The following is a 20,942-nucleotide window of genomic DNA, read 5'->3' as shown; positions in this document are numbered from 1 at the left end:
CTTGATATGCTTTTTAACGGTGAACGGAAAAAATCTCGCCTAGAAGCCCGATAAATTAAATATTAAGTTCTAATTTATATTATTCAAAGGAAACTTACAATACAAAAAAACACGCGTCAGAGCAATAGATATTATAAAACTGGCGAAACGACACACAAGCTGCCACATCTACAGTTACAAAGACAATCAGAAACTAAGTTTAATAAATTCACCTCTATCTATTTCATCTGTTAGAAACCTACGTTTTATAATTTAATATTAAATAATTACTTACATGCACACCTACGAGTATTAATAACCACGTTGATATTATCCATAGGGCCATCGAAGCCAAGGACTTTGTGTAGGTAACATTGTTTCTACTAAATTGGTATTTGAAAACAAAGTCTATTAATCGAAAGAAGCTTTCACTTGATTGTACTTACATTAGGGTTGACGTTAACTATTTATTAATTGGTGGAACTTTATGTGGTGGCTTGCGTCACCCTGACAGCGGACCATTTTGGTACCGTGTAATTTGTCAAGAAGAAAATAAATAACCTATGATGGAACTGCACGCGAAGTTACGACACGGCGACGGTGGAAGACGAGAGAGCACATTGCTTCTTTACTCTATACACTATCTCATAACTAAAATGCTCTGGGCCACCGATGAGTATAACAGAATATCCCTTCTTGAGAACCATTCACGTTTCGGCGAACGCATAGGAACCATCCTACAAACTGTTGGTGCCGTAATTTGTCGGAATGAAACTGTCGTAAATTGTGAGGATTATATATAGCTTTGTTTGAAACTTGTGATAGATTGTTACGATCGACGGAACGTGAATGGAGCCTTTAACTCGTGACCCATTATTTATTTCATTGTGATTTTATTCGACACAAAAATCTACATTTAGTTTTACAAACGAAAACACGATTGGCCATAAAACGTAGACTATATAACATAATAGACGTATAAAACTTAAAAGTACTGCTCTGTTTACTATTTAAATTAAGGTACATTTAATAAATTAATCCACCAGTACAATGAATCGTGGTTACTTGTATTCGTTTATAGGAATCACAGTATAGGTCGCGCGCCACAGGCTGCAAGGGAAATTCGGTTACTTTGTTTCTTAGTAAGTGTATTAAACGAAATCCACCACCAACAAAACTCAATTCAAATCAACAAAATCTTACACGAACACGGCATAAAACATAAAATTAAAGAAAAACATTGAGTGTCGAGACGATGCGAATAGTGAGGGCCTGGGCGGCGCCCGCGCGCTGGCGAGCGGCCCGCGCCGGCGCCGCCCATGCAACGTATAGCTTCAAAACGTAAACATGTAAAACCCAATCGACTAATTCACACCCAAAACGAAAAATCCACTCTCACGCTCACGCTTGCCATAGATACCTATGTGAAAATGTTTGAATATTTTATTCTAGGTGTGGTCCGCCGGCCGCCGCGTCGCTGACCGTCCGAAGACGCCGCCCGCCTCATCTACCGAGACAAAAGTCAGCTCAGCGTTGCACTCGCATAGCGACGCTACCCTCGGTCACTTACTCGTACCTACGTTACACCAAAACTTCTATCAGCTATAGTGTTTGAGCATAATTTGAGTGACGATGCAAATATAAGTATCTAACAGAAATAAAATTGAACTAAGTACGTATATAAACTGATTCTCTTCTGTGTCTATCTTATAAATATAATATTGCTGTAGTTATCTATCACCTATTACTAGACCCTGTCATGTATTGAGATCAGGTCTGATTTTTGTCTCGTGAGATGTATTCGAAGCGGCATGCGGCGCCGCTTGTGCTGGCAAATATCGAAGTGTTGAACCATAGAACATTGATGCGATACATTGCGTTAAGGGCAACTAGAGCAGTCTATACTTACCCATAGTGCGCTGGCAATACTGTGGGGTAGCCGGCACGGACGCCCGCCGCCGCCGCAGCCAAACCGAATCCTGCAACAAACATAGCCAAAAATAACTATCACATCCCAAATTGTGCGATGCGACAGGGAACTTAATCATCCCTTGAAGCGAGATAAGACTATAAATCCAGAAATAGCTATTGTCAAAAAAAAAGATTAAGTACTTTTTTTTTTCATTTCTTTGAAGCTTCGTAAATCGTATCTCCTTTGGTCATTTTCAATTTAATGAGTTCTCGCTCTACAGGGACGATACTGAAATGATTTCGGAGGAAAAATATAATCTGTCATCGCGTGCGCTCCCAAAAGATGCTATTTCGATTCCCACTTAACGGAAGTGGCTAGAGAGGACTCGAAACTAAAATATATCACATCGGTATTGGACGACTTCCAAATGACACAAGAGTCAACTTAGCGCAAGCAACGTCAGAAATGTTAATTTCTTTTTATTGCATTGTTAAGTCGCTCGAGACGCGTCTATTTCGGGAGCTAGCCCGCCTGGGCTCCGGCAGCCAGGGACATGGCTCTTGACAAGAAGACGACACGCTCGCTATACGTTGGCATCAAAGCACATATCGCGTATGCCTGACAGAACATCTTAACTACAACTCACTTGCGAAGAGAGCCAGGTGTACACAGCTAACTTCATACTGTGTTCGGATTTTCGGTAGATATAATCTGCTGACCGCTTTGATCGTATAAATAGTAGATTAATTGTTCCATACAATTTTAATAAGCTGATGGTCTGCGCGTTGGAGCATAAATTTTTTAGGGTTTTTTCGAGGGCTACGCAATTTTTTTTTAATGTTCTTTTAATTTTGTTATGTTCTACTATATCTTCATCGATGTTTTACAATACTCCTTCCTAATTCCTATAAACGTGTATTTCCTGTCTCTCTTACTTTCTGAGATTGATATTAGGTATATCTTTGAACTTGTCTGCTTTTGTCTGTTTGTTTCTTAATAGATCTCTAGTTAAATTGAAATGGATGTGAGGAGGAAAGAGACTAGAGAAACCTTTGCTCAACTCACAAGATTGAAGAAAAAAAAATTGTAATGACAATTCAAAACTCTTGAAACAATTTGACGATAAAAGAGTTATTAGCATAATATACTTAAACCTTTTGCGTCGAAAACTACTTGTATTAGATTTTTTTTTGTGGAGCAATATAGGAGCGATATTTTTTAGCAATATTGGTACCTGGGTAATTTTTAGGATGTGATTAATTTTAAGTATAGCACGACAATAGAAATAAATGGCATATGGCGTTTGATAACAAACGATAGATTAATGGCTAATGGGCATAGAAGCGTGTCCCATGTCCGGCTGGACGGTTATGGTGAAATTTCCCCCACAATTACACACGAATACGTCCGGAGCGGCCCCGGATGGAGTCGCGGTTCGGCTACCGTGATAATGCATGACCTTCGGTTTGGAACCATACCGGCTACCGATACAAATCGTCATTATAAAATTGACACATTGGTGTTCAATGCTCATATTTCGCAAACTATTTCACTAATTACCTTGAAAAAATTAATAAAAATATGAATAGGTATTCACCTTTTTTTAATACTAATATTTTTAAGAGGCTTTTATAGGTGAGATAGGTATAGGTATGCCAGCCCCATCGGTACCAACTAGATTAAAATTAAACTAGATAAACCTAAAACTACAACAATTTGAAAGAATCTCTAACAAATTCATAGACATTCATTGCCAAAATGCTCAAAGGTTTCATCTTCATTTCAGTTAGGCGTACTTGCAGACGAAATTGTTATTTATTTCAAGATCGGTCTTAGGAACGAATTGTTATAAGATTCCAAGACTTTGCAGATTTCTCAAGTTGTTGCTGTAGTAGAATGGACTGAATTCAGTCTTTCAAAGGTTTCCCTTAAAATGTAGATGATCGATGGCGAATTGGATACAAGAAGACGTAGAATAGGCAGTAGGTATCAATTTTTTTCCTGGACCTTCCTCACTAAAAATTACTTGCCGACCCCCGATCCTCTCTAACAGCCATAGCATAGCATGAAATTATTTAAGAATTACATTAGTAGGTTGAAAACAAATTTAAAACTTTTCTAGTAGGTAAAGGAATGAGGAAAACAAGTAACAACCTATCCATTTCAAATTAACTTCAAAGTTCCAACTTTACGGAAACAAATTACATAGACACCGATACAGGAATCGAATCACCCTTAAAAATAAAAAGGGTTAGCCTGATGGCGTGTGGTTGGAGACCGCGTGATGGGGCCGCAGACCGATCGATGCCGTGGCATTTGACGGCCGAGGTCGAACCACTGTCCACCACAAACGTTATCTGATTCAAAACTCTTTTTTTCCTCTTCACCATTGTGCCACGGCCTAAATACGATGCGCTTTTGTCCGTGTGTGACCTAGTTAGTCACAGTAATCGATTGTCTACACAATATATTTTTTACTTCAATAAAACAAAATGTCGTTGATACACCCGTGGATTGATGTAGAAATAGAAAGTGATGAAATCGAATCTGTATGTCATCATTTTTAAGAGCCCCTAAGCGTAAAGCTTGGCTTAGGACAATATGCCACAGCTGACGTTTGTGCCAAACTTCAGTGCACTCATTGATCACTGAGCTATTGAACTTCTTAAATGGCTCAACCGCATTGATGCCTTAAACAAGAATCTACCTAATTAACAGCTAAAAAAAACTTTCAAAATCAAGCTTTTATTCGACTTTGAACAAAGGAGGTTCTATAATATTCGATGCGTATTTTTAAACACCTTAATTATCCAGTTTTACTCCAATCAGCAAACCAATGTTTGGAGAGAAACCACATTTACGATGTAATTCGTCGAGCATACGGAAGTTAAAACAGTTCCTTCAATTTTATAGGATTCGATGGATATCTAAAACCATTTGGACAATTATTTTCTGGACACCTTAATATTTAGCACTGCTTCAGTTTAAAATTTTACACTTTATTCCATCATCAATGAATACCTATAACAATTACACTATGCAGAAAAAGCAAGTCATTATCCATCTGACTGCATCCAATAGAATATTGAATTACTTTCCGTGTCACTTGGACTTGGGTTTTCTAATCCTGTAGGAATCCTTTAGTTTTCTATCAAAAAAAGTAGCATAACCCTCTAGAATAAGATTATATTCTTAGACTTTGTCTATTGAAATCGGACACTTTAGGATCTAAATTAATCGTTAGTATGGATAGATGTTATTACCAAGAATAATGATGCTTTCTACGTAGCTTGCGTTAGTCACGGTCTCTCCTGAAAATCGGACCGCACACGTCCCGTTTAAGTAAATAACGCTTTGTTTGGATGTTTTTGCTGGGTTTCAGGAGTTCCAAGTCCGGGTCGACGAACTGCAAAGCCGACACCGAAGCTTAACGTCGCTTGTGAGGATTCCACGGAAATACGATTTTAGACTCAGTCGGCACCGGTAAAGCGGTCTATTGACTATTTTTTTAATTTTGTCCACATAAATATTTTGACTAGAAATAAAGTCGTCTTAGAAGTTGAGGCAGATTTAGAACTGAGCAGTAAATAAATTCTATTTAGTATAAGTATACGATAAAATTCGAAAAGTGATTAGATAACTTACATTAAAAAAATCAACATTAAAAGTTGGTTTACGCGGCGTTTCTAGACAATAGACGAATTTATAAATTTCCAAAATAGATTAAGTAATTATAGTACTAATTCTACATGCCTAATTATTTATGTAAGGTTAAATATATCTACTAGTAAACACTGTATAACATAAGTTGACATTTTATCAAATTTTTGTAAGATAATAAAAATAGTATTTTTATTTCGCGCATGCTTGTGAAATAGGCATTTGATAAGTTTAGTTCAGAGAAGGTTTGCGTTTGCTGAATTAGTTACCGGTTTTTTTATCAGCAGGGTCACCGATCTGATAGTAAATTCTTAACTTATCCTTTATCATAAGCCCCTGTAAAATACTCGTAGACCTACATAAAATAAACGTTTTTGATTTGATTTGGTTTGCTTATGAAAAGTCAAGTCCACCTGCCTGTACTAACTCTAGCAATCTAGCAATTACGATTCGAAAAGCAACTCGACTGAGAAGAGCCAGTGAGAAGCAAATTTTGGAAGGCAATTTTGAATCTTTATTCATAGCAAAACCCTAGTTTTCAAACAGCATTTGATAGGCGTTGGAACATCGATCTTCTTGTTTACGCCGTTAAAAGCCGTTTACGATTTCAGAATTTGCGCCAACGTGCCAGGGAAGCCATAGCAAATATTACAGAAAGACGCGGAAAATTGTTTTCTACTGTCCGAGAGATATTACATTTCTAGAGCGTGAAATGATGAGCAAAATCGGTTATACTAATACCATGATATTTTACCTAGTTACTAAAGTCGGTCATAGACCAGTCGTATTTTTAGACATTCAGTCAATGGCACTTTCCTTTACTTTATCTACAAACGGCAGCCTCAAAACAGCTTTTTTGTGTGGTAGCCATTTTAAATACTAAATATCTTTTTAGAAGATTTAATTCTAAAAAATAGATATATTTAGCTACTTAAAATGTTTATTATTATCTATTAGTTCCACGCTTACATCGTTGTTATCATTAGGTAAGTGTTAGGACCACTTTTTTGGCGCCTGAAATGACAGCCTCGCAAAGTTAATAATCGCAGTCACTTTTGATTACCTGACACTATTTATTACAAATAATAAATACATATAATAACTTAAAATTTAAAAAACACCCGACACAAAAACATCTATAAGAAAACTAGAAAAGAGCTGATAACTTTCAAACGGCCTGAACTGATTTTCTTCAATTATAGCTAAAAACACTCTCGATCAAGCCACCTTTCAAACAAAAAAAACTAAATTAAAATCGGTTCAGTCGTTTAGGAGCTACGATGCCACAGACAGATAAGTACACAGATACACAGATACACATGTCAAACTTATGACACCCCTCTTTTTGGGCCGGGGGTTAAAAAGTTACATCAAGAAGCCCCAATAATGTATGAGATCTGCTCCTCCATATGATACGAATGTAGATATTATCATCTCCCTGGCACCGCGAGAAGCAAGCTTGCTTTGTTAATATACATTGTAACACCAATATGTCGTACAAGTTTACCGGTACAGGAATAGACGTGGACCAGTCGTGGCCCAGTTTTGTGTCCAAACCGAATCTGGGTATCGTATATGACAGTTGGCGTGTCCGGTGGCCTTACGACTGACGTCGAATACTTTGATGTCTAGCAGTAATAAATACTTCTGTCTCCAGTTCTAACTTGTACGACCATCTTGGATTAATGATATTGATTGCTCTCTAGCCTCTAGTTGATCTTTTTGAAGCAGGTAAAACTTCTTAAGACGCGACTTGAGAAGTAATTCAGGTCTTTTTTTGACGAAAGTGATTTCGCGTTACTTGCGTAAATTTAAAATGTCCGCCAAACAGAACAGCTGTTAGAAGGTTGTCATCATTTATTGCGGTGTATAAAGTAAGGTTTACAAGATTTTTTCATAGTACAAATAGGGGGCAAACGAACAGCGGGTCATGATGTAAAGTGATTAGCACCGCCCATAAACATTTGCAGCACTACCACCAATGCACTGCCGGCTTCTTTTAAGAATTAATTTAGAACCCCAAAGGAAGATCACAAGACGCGCAAACGATTTGAGTTAAGCAAGCACCAGCAGCATCGCAAACCTTCAAAATGCTAGAGCAGAAATCACATTAGCTCCAATCTCTGCATTCTCCTCTCACAACATCACTCATCAGCATTGCATCGATGTGCCCTTTGCCAGGTCGTCTCTTGGTATAAGATCACTTCAACGATATATTAGGCGTAGAATTAATGATGATTAGGCTTACTGACTAGTCTTAAATACGTCGGTTCCTGACACAGACATTATTTTTGGAAAACACGTGCGCGGGCTTAGTAAGTTAGTCACCTTCGACTAAGTTCGGTGTCATATAGCTTCTATAAATGTACTGAAATATGTACTTATTAGTCAGAACAGAAGCAACGGAACAGAATGAAATCGGAGTTTGTATGACATTTTTTGCGTTTATTTATTAGGTGGTGAAGGTAAATATTAAAAAACTGTGTATACCTAAAAGAAAGAAAACGAAGACGAGATAATATATGTATTTACATCTATCAAATGATAGTTTTTCTGTACTATATTATGTAGGTAACTCATAGAATCTGTAGGGATTCGCGAAAGTGTACAAGAAAAGAATGTCAGGCTACTATGTAGCTGAAACTTCGTAGAACAAAAGAAAAGCTGGCGAGAAAATATGTGCTATTGGCGCGCAGCCAGCGCTGGTGTCGCGGCAGAGGCGGCGACGTTCCCAAAACTGCGTATATTTAGACAAAATAAAGAGCCAGCCGAAGACAAAACGAGACGCAACTCTTGTTTTATAAATAGCTGCGTCGTTCGCCGGACGGACTGCCTCGCGCAACCAACCTCTGCCCGCCAGCTGTTGTACATAAATAATAATTAAGACAACGAAGAAAGCTACGTGCTTTTTGTAAGTACTAAAGGACTTAGAAATTATAGGTATGCGGGAATTTTAATCCAAATAAAGTAAGGTAAGATCTAAAACAATTCTATCACTATTACATGTTGATCTTTGAACAGTGTGCGTTGCCAGTATACGAATCCACAAGTAACAACTCACATAATGACAACGAATCCGAGACATGGTCGTTATGAATCTCATAAGAAAGCTCGTCACTCAATGGACGATGGGGAGAGTGCTATGCTCAGAATTTCTCTACATGATTAAATCAGAAACAAGCAAACTCGTAGAAGAATCATAGTTATCGAAATAGTTCAACTGGCTGCAAAGCTATTGGGGCAATGGGCGAGGCACACAGTTTGAAGAACTGATAGATGTTGGGATCCCAAGGTGTTGAAATGGCGATCTCACACCGGACAGAGTGGGCACACCAAACACTAGGTGGACAGCTGATAGCAAACGAGTCCCAGAAAGTCGCTGGATACAGGCAGCACAAGACCATGGCGTGTGGAAGTCCCAACAAGAGACATGTCCAACAGTGGACGTTGACGATGACGAAGATATTAGCGGCTTGTACTCGTACCACATGCACGGTTCTTAGTTTACGACAAATACTTTTATCATCTTCATGGCTTAGCAAAGAAAACGGTTTCTGGTTAAAGTCACTAGTTCAATTTGAAGATATCATCTACAAAAACAATTTGATTTTCCAATAAGAAAATATAATACCTTCCTAGAATGGAACAAGAGCGCTAATATCCGCGTTGTATTCTGCGAGTAAAAGCGAGCCAGCCCTTTCGTCACCTCAAGATTGGTAGACGCGAAGAAAGCAAATTCTGGTTAAACTATTCTTCTAAATCAATAATTGATAGATTACTAGTTTAATTTGAACATGCCAACAATAAAATCAATTTTATTTTCCAATAAGAAAATATAATATCTTCCTGGAATGGAACCAAGAATGCTAACGTTATATCCGCGTTGTGTTCTACGAGTAAAAGCGAGCCAGCACTTTCGTCACCAGGAGATTTACGATTGTAATTAATGGTAGACAGATTGGTAGACCTGCGACTTTTAACTGCATTAGTGGTTAGACATGATGTATTAGACCATTTCCTGCAACACAAGTTCCATACTGACAAGTTCCAGACATGACAATCGTGACTTTCTACAAACTTGTAAATGCGGATTCGTCAGCGTCCTTTTCATTTTTTTGCCTCAGTACCCTACTAGAGTACTAAAATCCCTTATAATAATCTGCAAAAAATTAAGGTTAGTAATAAAATGTGACATATTGTAACTCCCCTAGGGACATTTTTTTTTTTCGAAAAATCTTTTCTAAATCACCTCAGGTCAACTCAGATCAATATACTCGTTATCTTCAGATGGTTAATAAAAAACTAAAATTCAAAAAATTCAAAAACTCATTTCGTTTCCCTGGATACTGCGTTCCAAAACATTCTTTCAAACGTACTGCACCTATAAAAGAGACATTCTCCTAAAACGTCCTAATTTATTTTAGATAGGCAGAATCTATTGGAAAGGCCTAACATTAGATATGAATTTATCCAAATGTCAGGCCTTGTCAGACAAAAAGAACTTGAGATCGCTGCGGAGACAGTCAAGCAAGGTAATAGACACGATTTAGAGACAGATAAATTTAGGAGATAAGATTGCCAGAGTGGAGGATTGTTATACCAATAAATTTTAGCTGGAACTGTCCGTAAATGGTTTATAATCAATGCCCCATGTTAGTAAGGTTTGATCGGCGGATTACGGGGCTTCGTGCGGATGTCGCCACTAGGGATCGCGTTACAGTTGGCGCAGGGGCGGAACTCCTCGACTCGAGCCTATGCCAACACTAGAACAATGCCCACACGAACTTCCCTTTCCGTTTTCAAACCTCGTTGGACACCCGTTTTATTTGTGCTCGTCACACTTTCTCTGTTGATACATTTACATGTGAATATCAGTGAATATAGATCATTTTGTTAATCACAAAAAACCTTATTGGGTTAAAGTTATCCATCATTTTTTTACTCTTCGATAATCGAAGTATCCCTATTCTCATATCCTCGATGAGGTATCCGTAGTGATCGATTTCTAGACAGTTATATTCTTTAGCTTGAATATAAAATTAATTCAATAATAACGGACTAAGAGTCCGCGAGGGCCATACGTTCGTTATTTTATAAAATCTGAAACTTTTTTTGCCTAGTGTCCCTAACACAGGGAGGAACGATCAGCGTTCATGAAGTTTGGATCATGATGGCTTTGGGAATTAACAGGTAACAAGGCTGTTAAAAAAATTATGTCAAAGTATAAAATCAGTTTTTTTTTTCTTCTGAATAGTATTAGAAATCATGTCATGCATAACCAGACACTTAGTGTCGTAGCAACCCCCTGCCAAATGCTCTTGGTTTAAGGGCGCCTTACACTTTGTTACCTGTTATCTCCCAAAGCCACCATGATCCAATCTTCATAGTCGCTGATCGTTCCTCCCGATGTTGGGGAAATACACAGAGAAACTTTCACCTTTTATAAAATAACGAACGACTCTCTCTCCATAATATATGTTCAATTGAAAGAAAAAATAGTTTACGCAAAAATCATTTTTGTTTGTTCTAGCAGAAAAATACACACGTGTCATTCACTCCTGTACCTATCTTGTTCTTTGTTCGTTAGCTACAGGTTATAGCACATGAGGTTATAGTACGCCTATACATTCACTAACATTGACTGAATATGCTATTCACACACTGAACTTTTCCTACCTAACCTGCACCTAAGTTGGAAAAAGATCTCTGCTTATAGGTACCATCTAGTATTTTTAGCCGAACATCACCATCATCATAATCGACCCATCGCCGACTCACTACTGAGCACAGTCTCATCGGAAAATGACAAGGGTTTGGCCATAGTCAACCAAGTTCACTGGCCAAGTGCAGATTGGCAGATTTCACACACCTTTTAGAACAGTTTGTGGATCTCCCAGGTATGCAGGTTTCCTCAATGTTTTCCTTCACCGTTAATATTTAATTGCTTAAAGTTTAATGCACGCAACTCCGAAGTTAGAGGCCTGTGCTCGAAATCGAACCCTCGATCGCACGTAGAAGGACGGATGTCCTAACAACAGCCGATTTTAGCCCATACAGTCGAGTAAAACCTAGAAGTATTGATCATTATCTTGCCCTTGCATTCTTTGGGAAAATGCCATTGGCAGTCCCCAAACAATGGACTGGCTAGTGCAAAATTTTGATGCGCCTTATTAACGAAGCACCTATTGCCGTCGCTAATTTACTTAGTGAAATTAATGAGACAAATACCATGTCCGCATTATAGTGAAGCTCTACCAATTATTTACTTGGAACACGTTCAAAATTGTTATTAGTATTAGCGAAGCCGTTTTATATGTTTTTGTACGCTTTTAATATATTAACATTTGCTACAGGTACCTAATTCAATCACCGTTTTAACGACTGAAGTGATCAGAAAGATCAAAGATTGTAACGTTTAACTTTTATTTGTTGTGCTCAATAAAATGCCGACCTACCTTTCTATACTGCCGATTGTAAAACTTAACCTTCTGTAACGTTAACGAAGTTATAGGCATCTGTTAGTTTATGAATGTCTTCCTTCATAATTTAATTATGTAGATTTAATAATGAAATTGGGTTCGCTTTTAATCGCTTACATTTTAGGGGAACGCGATGGGCAGGAGCATAAACTTTTACTGGACGGAAAGAAATTCTGTACGGAGCGATATTGTGGGATAGTCACACCGACTATTTGTTCAAAAGTATGATAGCCTAGAACGCCGGTCTCCTAGTGAGGGGGTCCGGGGTTGGAACCGGGCCACGCATCTCTAACTTTTCGGACCTACGTGCGTTTTAAGCAATAACTAAGTATCACTTGCTTTAACGGTGAAGGAAAACATCGTAAGGAAACCTGCGCGCCTGAGAGTTCAAATTTTCTCAAAGGTGTGTGAAGTCTACCAATCTGCACTTGGCCAGCGTGGTAGACTACGGCTGATCCCTTCTCATATTGAGAGGACACCCGCGTTCAGTAGTGAGCCGGTTGATTATAATGATGGTAATGTTCGGCTAAAAATACTAGATGGTATGGTACTTATAAGCAGAGATCTTTTTCCAATTTAGGTGCAGGTTAGTTAGGAATATCAATTATTTATTATTAATACTTTTAGTTTACTTTTAGTTGTGTGAATATCAATTATTTATTATTAATACTTTTAATGTCACAATAAACATGATTAAGTTTATGTGGCTATTAAACTGTTTACAGCCCAAATCACATTAAAACTGTGACTAGACACACGGCGATGTAATTGCTGTAATTGCGAGTTCCGCTTACTACAATAAAATAAGCCATGATTACTGTGAAGGCAGATACCTCAGGCAGATACAAACACGTGGTGGCGTGGTACCGGACTAAGCCAAACATTATGGCTTCGCTTCATACAATTACATGTACGCGCAAAGCTATCGATCAGCCTTACATTTCGTTGTACCAACACATTTTGCTTTGAAAGCTAATTCTGCTCTCATGATTCACTGCTCAGTCCAAAATACGGTCGTAACAACCGAAAAAACTCAAAGTTCGTTGTACCGCACAAAATGAGGCACTCTTGTTTGAATCAATATCGATCACGGTAAGCGGCGCGTGCGGACTCGTCGGTGCATTCAACGCATATTCAGGGCTCTTGTTCCCATAGTGATGTGTGAACCTAAAACAACCCTAAGGGAGGTCGCCCACAGTGACTTTTACAGCGCATCTGCATCACTATACTTTTTTTTTTAAACAGACTAGCGCTTGGCTACAAGTGATGATGCAGCCTAAGATGGAGCGCGTGTGCTTAGAAGCCGTGGACTTTTAGTCGTTAGTCGCATTTGCAAGTATCGATTCAATAGTGATACAATCGCATCGTGAGTATCGATTCAGCATCGCTTTTGCATCAATGCAAACGCGCGACTGTATTGCTTGCTAAATCAGTTGCTGAAAGCTTGCTAAATCAATACCATCAATGGTATTGATTTAGCAAGCTTTCTGATCAATCAGAGATCAATCAATCTTTCTTTGTTATATGGATGCACCTAATATTTACTACTCGATAAAGCTAAGTTTGCACCTCGCATCGATTACGTCAAACTGATGTTTAGGTACGGTATGCGAATCGTACTGACGTGACAAGACGACCGCGGGGAGGTGAGCGGGTAAGTGGGAGAGGCGTCGCATTCCAGCGAGGTGCAAACTTAGCGCGACCGAGTACGTTGCTCACGCTGTGGCTGCTTCCGTAAAAGTAGTGACAAAGACAACGCGGTCAACATCGACCTAATGCATATTACAACTGCAGTCCTCACACTCCACAGACGTACAGAGGTAGTCCAGTTTACCTTTAATAAAAAGTTTTAACTTAAAAGTTACGCTAGAGCGTCTGGCTCAAATATAAGAGCCGGCTCTCACCTCATTTCGAAACCGTGTCATACTCAACATACTCAGCACTATTGTATCCCAAAGCCGAAATAAAAATAGTGGCATGGCAGGACAGCGGGGAGACATGCATAAGTAATGCACAGGCGAAGGGCGAGCGACGCACGCGATGCCGACGCCGAATGCAGGGCGGACCCCATCACTAACAAACTGAACTCTTCATTAATCAATGATGACTTCGGCGTTTCAATTTCGCACATTAGTATTGCGGTTTGTTTTGTACATGTTTCGTGTTGCACGCCGCAAATTGCTCGTAAACGAATCCATGTTTCACATAAATCAAAATCGGTTCATTCCTTTAGGAGCTACGATGCCACAGACAGATACACAAACACACAAATACACAGACACACAGATACACACGTCAAACTTATAACATTCCGGGGGGTCGGGGGCTTTCACTTAAAGTTTTAAACAAGACTTGGATGGCAAACGAGGGCTACTTACATTCCCAACTTAACTTGGGTTGGGTTTGGGCCGAAACTTAATATTTCTTCATAATTTCTTTGACAGGTGTTAATCGATTATTTCGGAGGCCGACTGCGCTTAATAATTCAACGTGTCGCCTGGCCTGTTTGGACAAGCGCCTGTTTGGCCCTCATCAACACTCCCATATAATAAAACTTTAACAATGTTTTCATATCCGACGTCAGCTCGCCTAAAATCACCCATGGTTGTAGATATACAATGTATTTTGGAAACTAGGTTAGCTACATTTAGTTTCACGATAATCACAAAAGTATGAGCGAAGTTTTGAGCGACATTGAATTCATTAAAATGTTCTTGTTACTTACTCATAAAATATGAAACAGCTAACCAAATATGAGATACAAAACGAATTCACAAGTGTTTTTGGAATAATTACGAGTACAAACATAATACAATAATTATAACCACAGAACAAATAATCTATGCACGTATAACTATATTTAGTCTGACGTGACAATAACTGTTTCATTACTTAAACACTAAGGAGTTACTTAAATACTAAGAGATTTATTTAGTCCTCAATTTCAGACAATCCCCATCTTATCAGCTATCATGTGCAGGATGCTGTTGCTGCTTCTACGGACTTGGGATATTACTGAGTGTGTCTTGCACCAAATGGCATCAAAGCCATCTGGCGTAAGTATTGCGCCAAAAAACAAAAAATTCTAACGGGATATTTAACTTCACGTGGACCTAGACGTGGGCCTATCTATTTGATACGATCGCGGATTAGTAGGTACTTATTTGTTTTGGCACTCAGGCAGAACCTAGATCCTCGCGGACGAAGTCACGGGCATTATCAATTACTAATAAATAAAGTTTGTAAGTTTGTTTACAGCAAGTAATCTCTAGAACTCCTAAACGATTTTGAAAATTCTTGCACCAGTAAAGAGCTACATAATTCTTGAGTGATACAGGCTAAATTCAATTTTCAAAAAATTTGAGATCCCTACGTAAATTGTAATAAGCTACCCATGCGAAGCCGGGGCGGGTCGCTAGTAACAAATAAATCCAAAGATTTGAATGAAAAGATGTACGTATCTACTGCCCAGTTTTGAAGAAAACGTAAGCAAACCAAGACGATCGCGGATTAGTGCGTATTTGTTTTGGCGCACGAGCAGATGCGCATGCCCCGAAGACAGATACGGGTTTACGCTTCTATCAATGTCAGCGAATAGATTTCCATGAAAATAATATTATGAAAAAGCATTTATATTACATTCGATAACATACAATCTGATGTTTGAGTTGTAATGAAAAGAAATCAAACCCGATACATATATGAAAACTAGATGATACCCACGACTTCGTCCGCGTGGATTTAGGTTTTTTAAAAATCCCCGGGATGTAAGCTAACTCTGTACTTACCAAATTTCAACAAAATCGGTTAAACTGTTGGGACGTGAAAAGCTAGCAGACAGACAGACAGAGACACTTTCGCATTTGTAATATTGTATGGATATGAATTAGTTTTGACTCGCGATTTTGTGGACGAAGAATATTCTGAAATAAGTATATATTTTTTACCGCAGTGGTACTACTGCCGTAGCTTATATTCTACAATTCCCATAATACAAAGATCAGTTCAGCTGAAAATACAACCATAGTAAAACGTTCATACAAAAGTTTATAATATTCAAGGCTAGAAAATTGCAACGTGACGTGGCGTCAGTTTTGAACCTCTTTCCTCTGGCTATTGTAGCCAGGGTACTCTTTCCCATTTTTAAGTTACCACAACTAATCGTGCATGGAAGAGATACTCGTATAACATAAAGTTTCTGAAGTGTTTGGCTTCCTTCACTTATTTTTGCTAATTCTAAACTGTACACTGTACCTAACCATGGCGGCATCAAAGACAAATAACTAATCCATTACATATTTATAATTCAGAGCATCTTTCTTCTTATAGAACCGTTATTTACTTGTTTAGTTGTTAAAGAAATACAGTAGTAGCACGTCGTTATAATTGCAAATCACACAGGTAAAAAATCTAAAACGCATTTGTCAAAGCCGGATGCTACTTTGAACGATAACGGCTCACACTTCCAACCAGTTGCATTTCATGACAACACCTTTTCTAAAAAACCGGCCTAATAACGGACATAACTCTTTTGAAAGAATCTTTTGTGCCTGGTCAAGTACTGGAGTACTGAGTAGCCCTAACAGGGTAGGAACAAATGTTTAACGTACTTTGGGAACGTTAAACAGAGTTTATTCTGCTCGATGTATTTATGAAGAATAAACACACGTTATACATACTGCCTCGTAAACCTTAATCTCTCAAGACAAACAGCTATAGACTAAACACGGCTTTTCGGTGGCATGATAGTTAACTAATGCGTTTATTTAACAATCATTCTGATATCCATCTCATACAAAGGCCAAATTATGTCTTCGAAAAGGTTTTTTATGGTACCATTATCTTTGGACGATCTACTGGATTCTAAAAGGTTTTTGATAGACCATTAGGCTCTATTGTTTACTTGTCTATTATTTTCTAAAATAGACTAATGCTCTTTCTATTTTTTCGATTGGGTACAAGATAAAGTACCTAATACTTATACATTACTAGAAAAAAAATTAAGTTAGTAGGTACCTACCTACATAATTATCTAGTTATCGCTGCAATGCTGTGTATTGCGCAATAAATACAATTTTAAATTTCTGCAAAAATTCTTGAATAAATTAACCCACACTTCAACGAATATTGCAGTTATAACGCATTTAAGCGCATTTCACAAATATCTGAATTTCAAACTATAATAATTATGCAAAACCACTTAACTACTGTAACACTGAGACCTTAAAAACCGGTTTATTAACGGTAACGAACGAAGACTTAGTAAGAAAAATTGTATATGTGAAATAAATGGATTTTGCGTATATTGTCTGTCGCGATTTGCATAAGTATAGATTTAACCGCCGCTTTTTGTTATATGGAGCAGTAGCCAGTTAGCCACACTAAAGTACCAACGTCCGATATGTACTCTTTTCATTATAACATTATTAGGGGTAGAAGAAAGAATGTCGGCATTCTTCTAATACTTATGGCACTTAACGCAAAAATGCAGAAAGTAGTGAGTAGTCTTTTAAATACCCTAGATAATAGATAGGTATTTTAAGTTGATCTTATGATCCTCTTACTTAGATGTATAAAAACGCCCACTACAAGAAAGATTCCTCCTCAAAATACGCCAATATTGGAACAGAAATTAAGGTCATTATTGAAATGAAGATAAATGTAATGAAAAAAAGAAAATTGGGTCTTATACTTGGCTATTAGACCCAATTTTCTTTTCTTTTTTTCTCGGCAGATGTCATATAAGATTCGGGTCATCATCTGATATTATACGTTTAAATTTATATTTCACATTACCAAAACTAGAATTGTATGAAACCCTCGTAGCTTTAGATGGCTTTAGTTTTAAGTCTACGTAATTAATTATGATCACTATATTATCATATTATCATCTTACAAATCTAACAATTCCGACCATCAAGAGGTGCACAATAGGGATGATGACTACGAGTCAAATCAGAGACTTTTTATCAAACGTCAAAACACTCGTTGGAGCTTGTATGAAATTCACAGATATGTGACGTCATAACATTTGACGTAATTTGACGTACTTTTTTTGTTTAAATCGATAATTTTAAATGGTTAGCAAAATTAAAACTAGCATCGAATCAAGCATCGAATGTGGATTTTACGAACTTAAGAAGACACACTAAATAATTTATTTTTGACATACTAGGCATCATCCCCATTGTACCTACTTTGAATGAAAGATTATGAGTTAGAAAAACATGAGTCATAAAATCCTGGCAACCCTAAGTACAGCACGGTGCATTACAGGGGAAGGGCATATGGCGGGACCGGTACGCCACGGCCAGGTGGCCGTCATGCGCGCCCGCACCCATTGTACCACGCGCGCGCTCTCCCCTCGCACCATGCGAGTGCGCCCGCGCGACGGGCAAACAATCACCTACTGCAGCCTTCGCGAAACTGTAACGACGTTTGTCAACAAGATCAACTAAAATCCAACTATACAAGGAACCAAAAGCTTAATTTGCTATAATCCGCTAAAACCAGACAAATCTGCATGGTGCAACATGCGATATGCACCTCCCACTGCTAAACATGCAGGAAAAGCCCGCTACCAAGCAAGCAATACCATCACCACGCAGCACCACAGAACTCCCAAAACCACTCGACGCACGTTTCGCACCGACACTGGAGCATTCTCAAGAGATTTAGACCTTAAAATACTCAATTGCAAACACCTTGAATTTTGAAAAAAGAATTGTATACCATGGACTTCCGCAAATTAAGGCGAAGTAGAAGCAGGCGTGCTTCTATACAACATTTACAAGTGTAAATTAAAAATTTATAACACCCCCGACAATTAGTGAAGTTAACAGTAACTAGAAAAGAGCTGATAACTTTGAAACGGCTAAACCGATTTTCTTGGGTTATAGAGCTAAGAACACTCGATCAAGCCACCTTTCAAACAAAAAAAAACTAAATTAAAATCGGTTCATTAGTTTAGGAGCTACGATGCCACAAACAGATACTCTGTGTATCTGTCTGTGACATCAGACAGTGTATCTGTCTGTGACATCAGACAGATACACACGTCAAACTTATAACACCCCTCTTTTTGGGTCGGGGGTTAAAAAAGGGTACATATCGGACGTTGAAACTTGTGTGGCTTGACAGTGATCATTCTTGGTTAAGAAAATGGGCCGAATTGAGCAGCCTCCTTTTTTGAAAGTCGGTTGAATAGAAAAATATACCACAAACTTTAAAGATGTCGGCTTCCCAAATTTTGCGACTTTCGTTTCTAACTTTTTCGGCTAAATTATCTGCTGAATGAGTTATCTCGACTTTCAAAGACACTTTCGTTCTAATCAAGTTGGACGCACAGTGGTCGTCAACATTATTATAATGCACATTTTAGTTCTCTAGGCACTACATGAAAAACATTCACACAAAGAACCTTTGTTAAGCTAGGTTAAATTAACGAACCACAAACACACAATGACAAATGACAATGTTTAACGGGAGTCAGTTAGTTTTCGCACCTCTCCAGTCTTTGAGATGAGGTCGAATCGGTTTTGCATGATGTTAGCAAATGCTTATTACATTATTCCCAAAGAAGCTGGTTTATAAATGAAATAATGACAGCTGTATCTCATCATTACAGTCGTATTTGCTCAAAAAAAATAAAAAAATTCAGTAACATTATTATCATCCCATAATACTTATTGCAAATAAAAAAATCCTTTCTTTTCAATACTCAAATCTCCATAGATTTTACTAGGTATTCGGTCTTTTGCCTAATACCTAATACTGAACACCATTGCAAATTAGTAAAACCATTCGATAAGAAATTATTAAATACCTTGAAATTAGCGGTCAATTCAAGTTTTCCGTCAGCGATTTTCCCAATACAATAATATTAGATACCTAACAGAATTTTCGAAATTAAATATTAAGGAGGTACATAAACTCATATGTTAAGATCTAAGACAAATACAATTAATATATACCATGCTTCTGATTAAAATTTAAAGAAGGATTTTAAAAGTTCTCTAGTTTATCTCTGGCTGAAAATAATAAAATCATAATGGGCTACTGAAACACATTATTATCTCAGTATAATCTATCGGTAGCACATTGAATCCGATAATGTTTTCGGAAAGATAACGTTACAAACACATGAACGATCAAACAAACGGGTTTCCTTATCATACAACTAGCTGATTACTTTTTAAACATCGCAATTATTATAACATCAACTTAATTTTCTTGGGAAAGACTTAGAATTTTACCGAGCAGGTCCTGAAGAATGTTAAAGTCGGATCAACCCGGCTAGCATGGGTAGTAGATAAAATTTATATCCCCTGAATATATCCACTGATGTCATACAAATCAGTGGATATAATCGGGGATATAATTTTTATCTACTGCCCATGCTAGCCAGGCTGATAGGCTGATCAAAGAAAAAGCAAGAGATAAACAAGGATGGAAAAAGCTATACCCAATAGATAGATTAGTAGTGTTGAATTGGGGATCCTGTATCAAAATCCATGGGGATTTTGGATCACTCTCGCTAACGCTCGTTCGCTACGCTCACCGTGATACAAAATCCCCATGAATTTTGATACAGGATCCCCAATGTAGGCTACTGTCCACAACAACACATTAAATAAATGGAGTATTCCTAAATCCAAGCAACAATTAATCACTATCAACAGTGAGACAAAATCCTCAATGACTAGTTATTGCGGATCCTATATCATACGCCCGCACCGCACAGTGGATGATATAATACGATGAGTTCGACGAGACTGCGGCATTCATAAGAAATGCGAACGAGCCCATATGCATGATAATTTTACGTCTAAAAGTTTGCTCTCGCATAGTTAACCATTTGATTTGTTGCGCTCAAATTATTTTTGTATATTGATCGTGTTTCTGCTTGATCC

General features: G+C 37.9%; 1 protein-coding gene across 1 annotated transcript in view; it reads right to left on the bottom strand.

Annotated features, from left to right (window-relative positions):
* Window positions 1–20,942, bottom strand: part of LOC123877050 (RNA-binding protein 24-B-like) — a 56,666-nt gene that overhangs the window by 3,227 nt on the left and 32,497 nt on the right. The window contains exon 3 of the mRNA XM_045923565.1: window positions 1,889–1,958. Within this exon, the coding sequence (XP_045779521.1) occupies window positions 1,889–1,958 (70 nt within the window). The remainder of the gene's footprint in view (window positions 1–1,888; window positions 1,959–20,942) is intronic.

Source organism: Maniola jurtina, chromosome 2 (assembly GCF_905333055.1).
Source record: "Maniola jurtina chromosome 2, ilManJurt1.1, whole genome shotgun sequence".
Classification (NCBI taxonomy): Eukaryota; Metazoa; Arthropoda; class Insecta; order Lepidoptera; family Nymphalidae; genus Maniola; species Maniola jurtina.
This window is presented reverse-complemented; position numbering and strand designations above follow the sequence as displayed.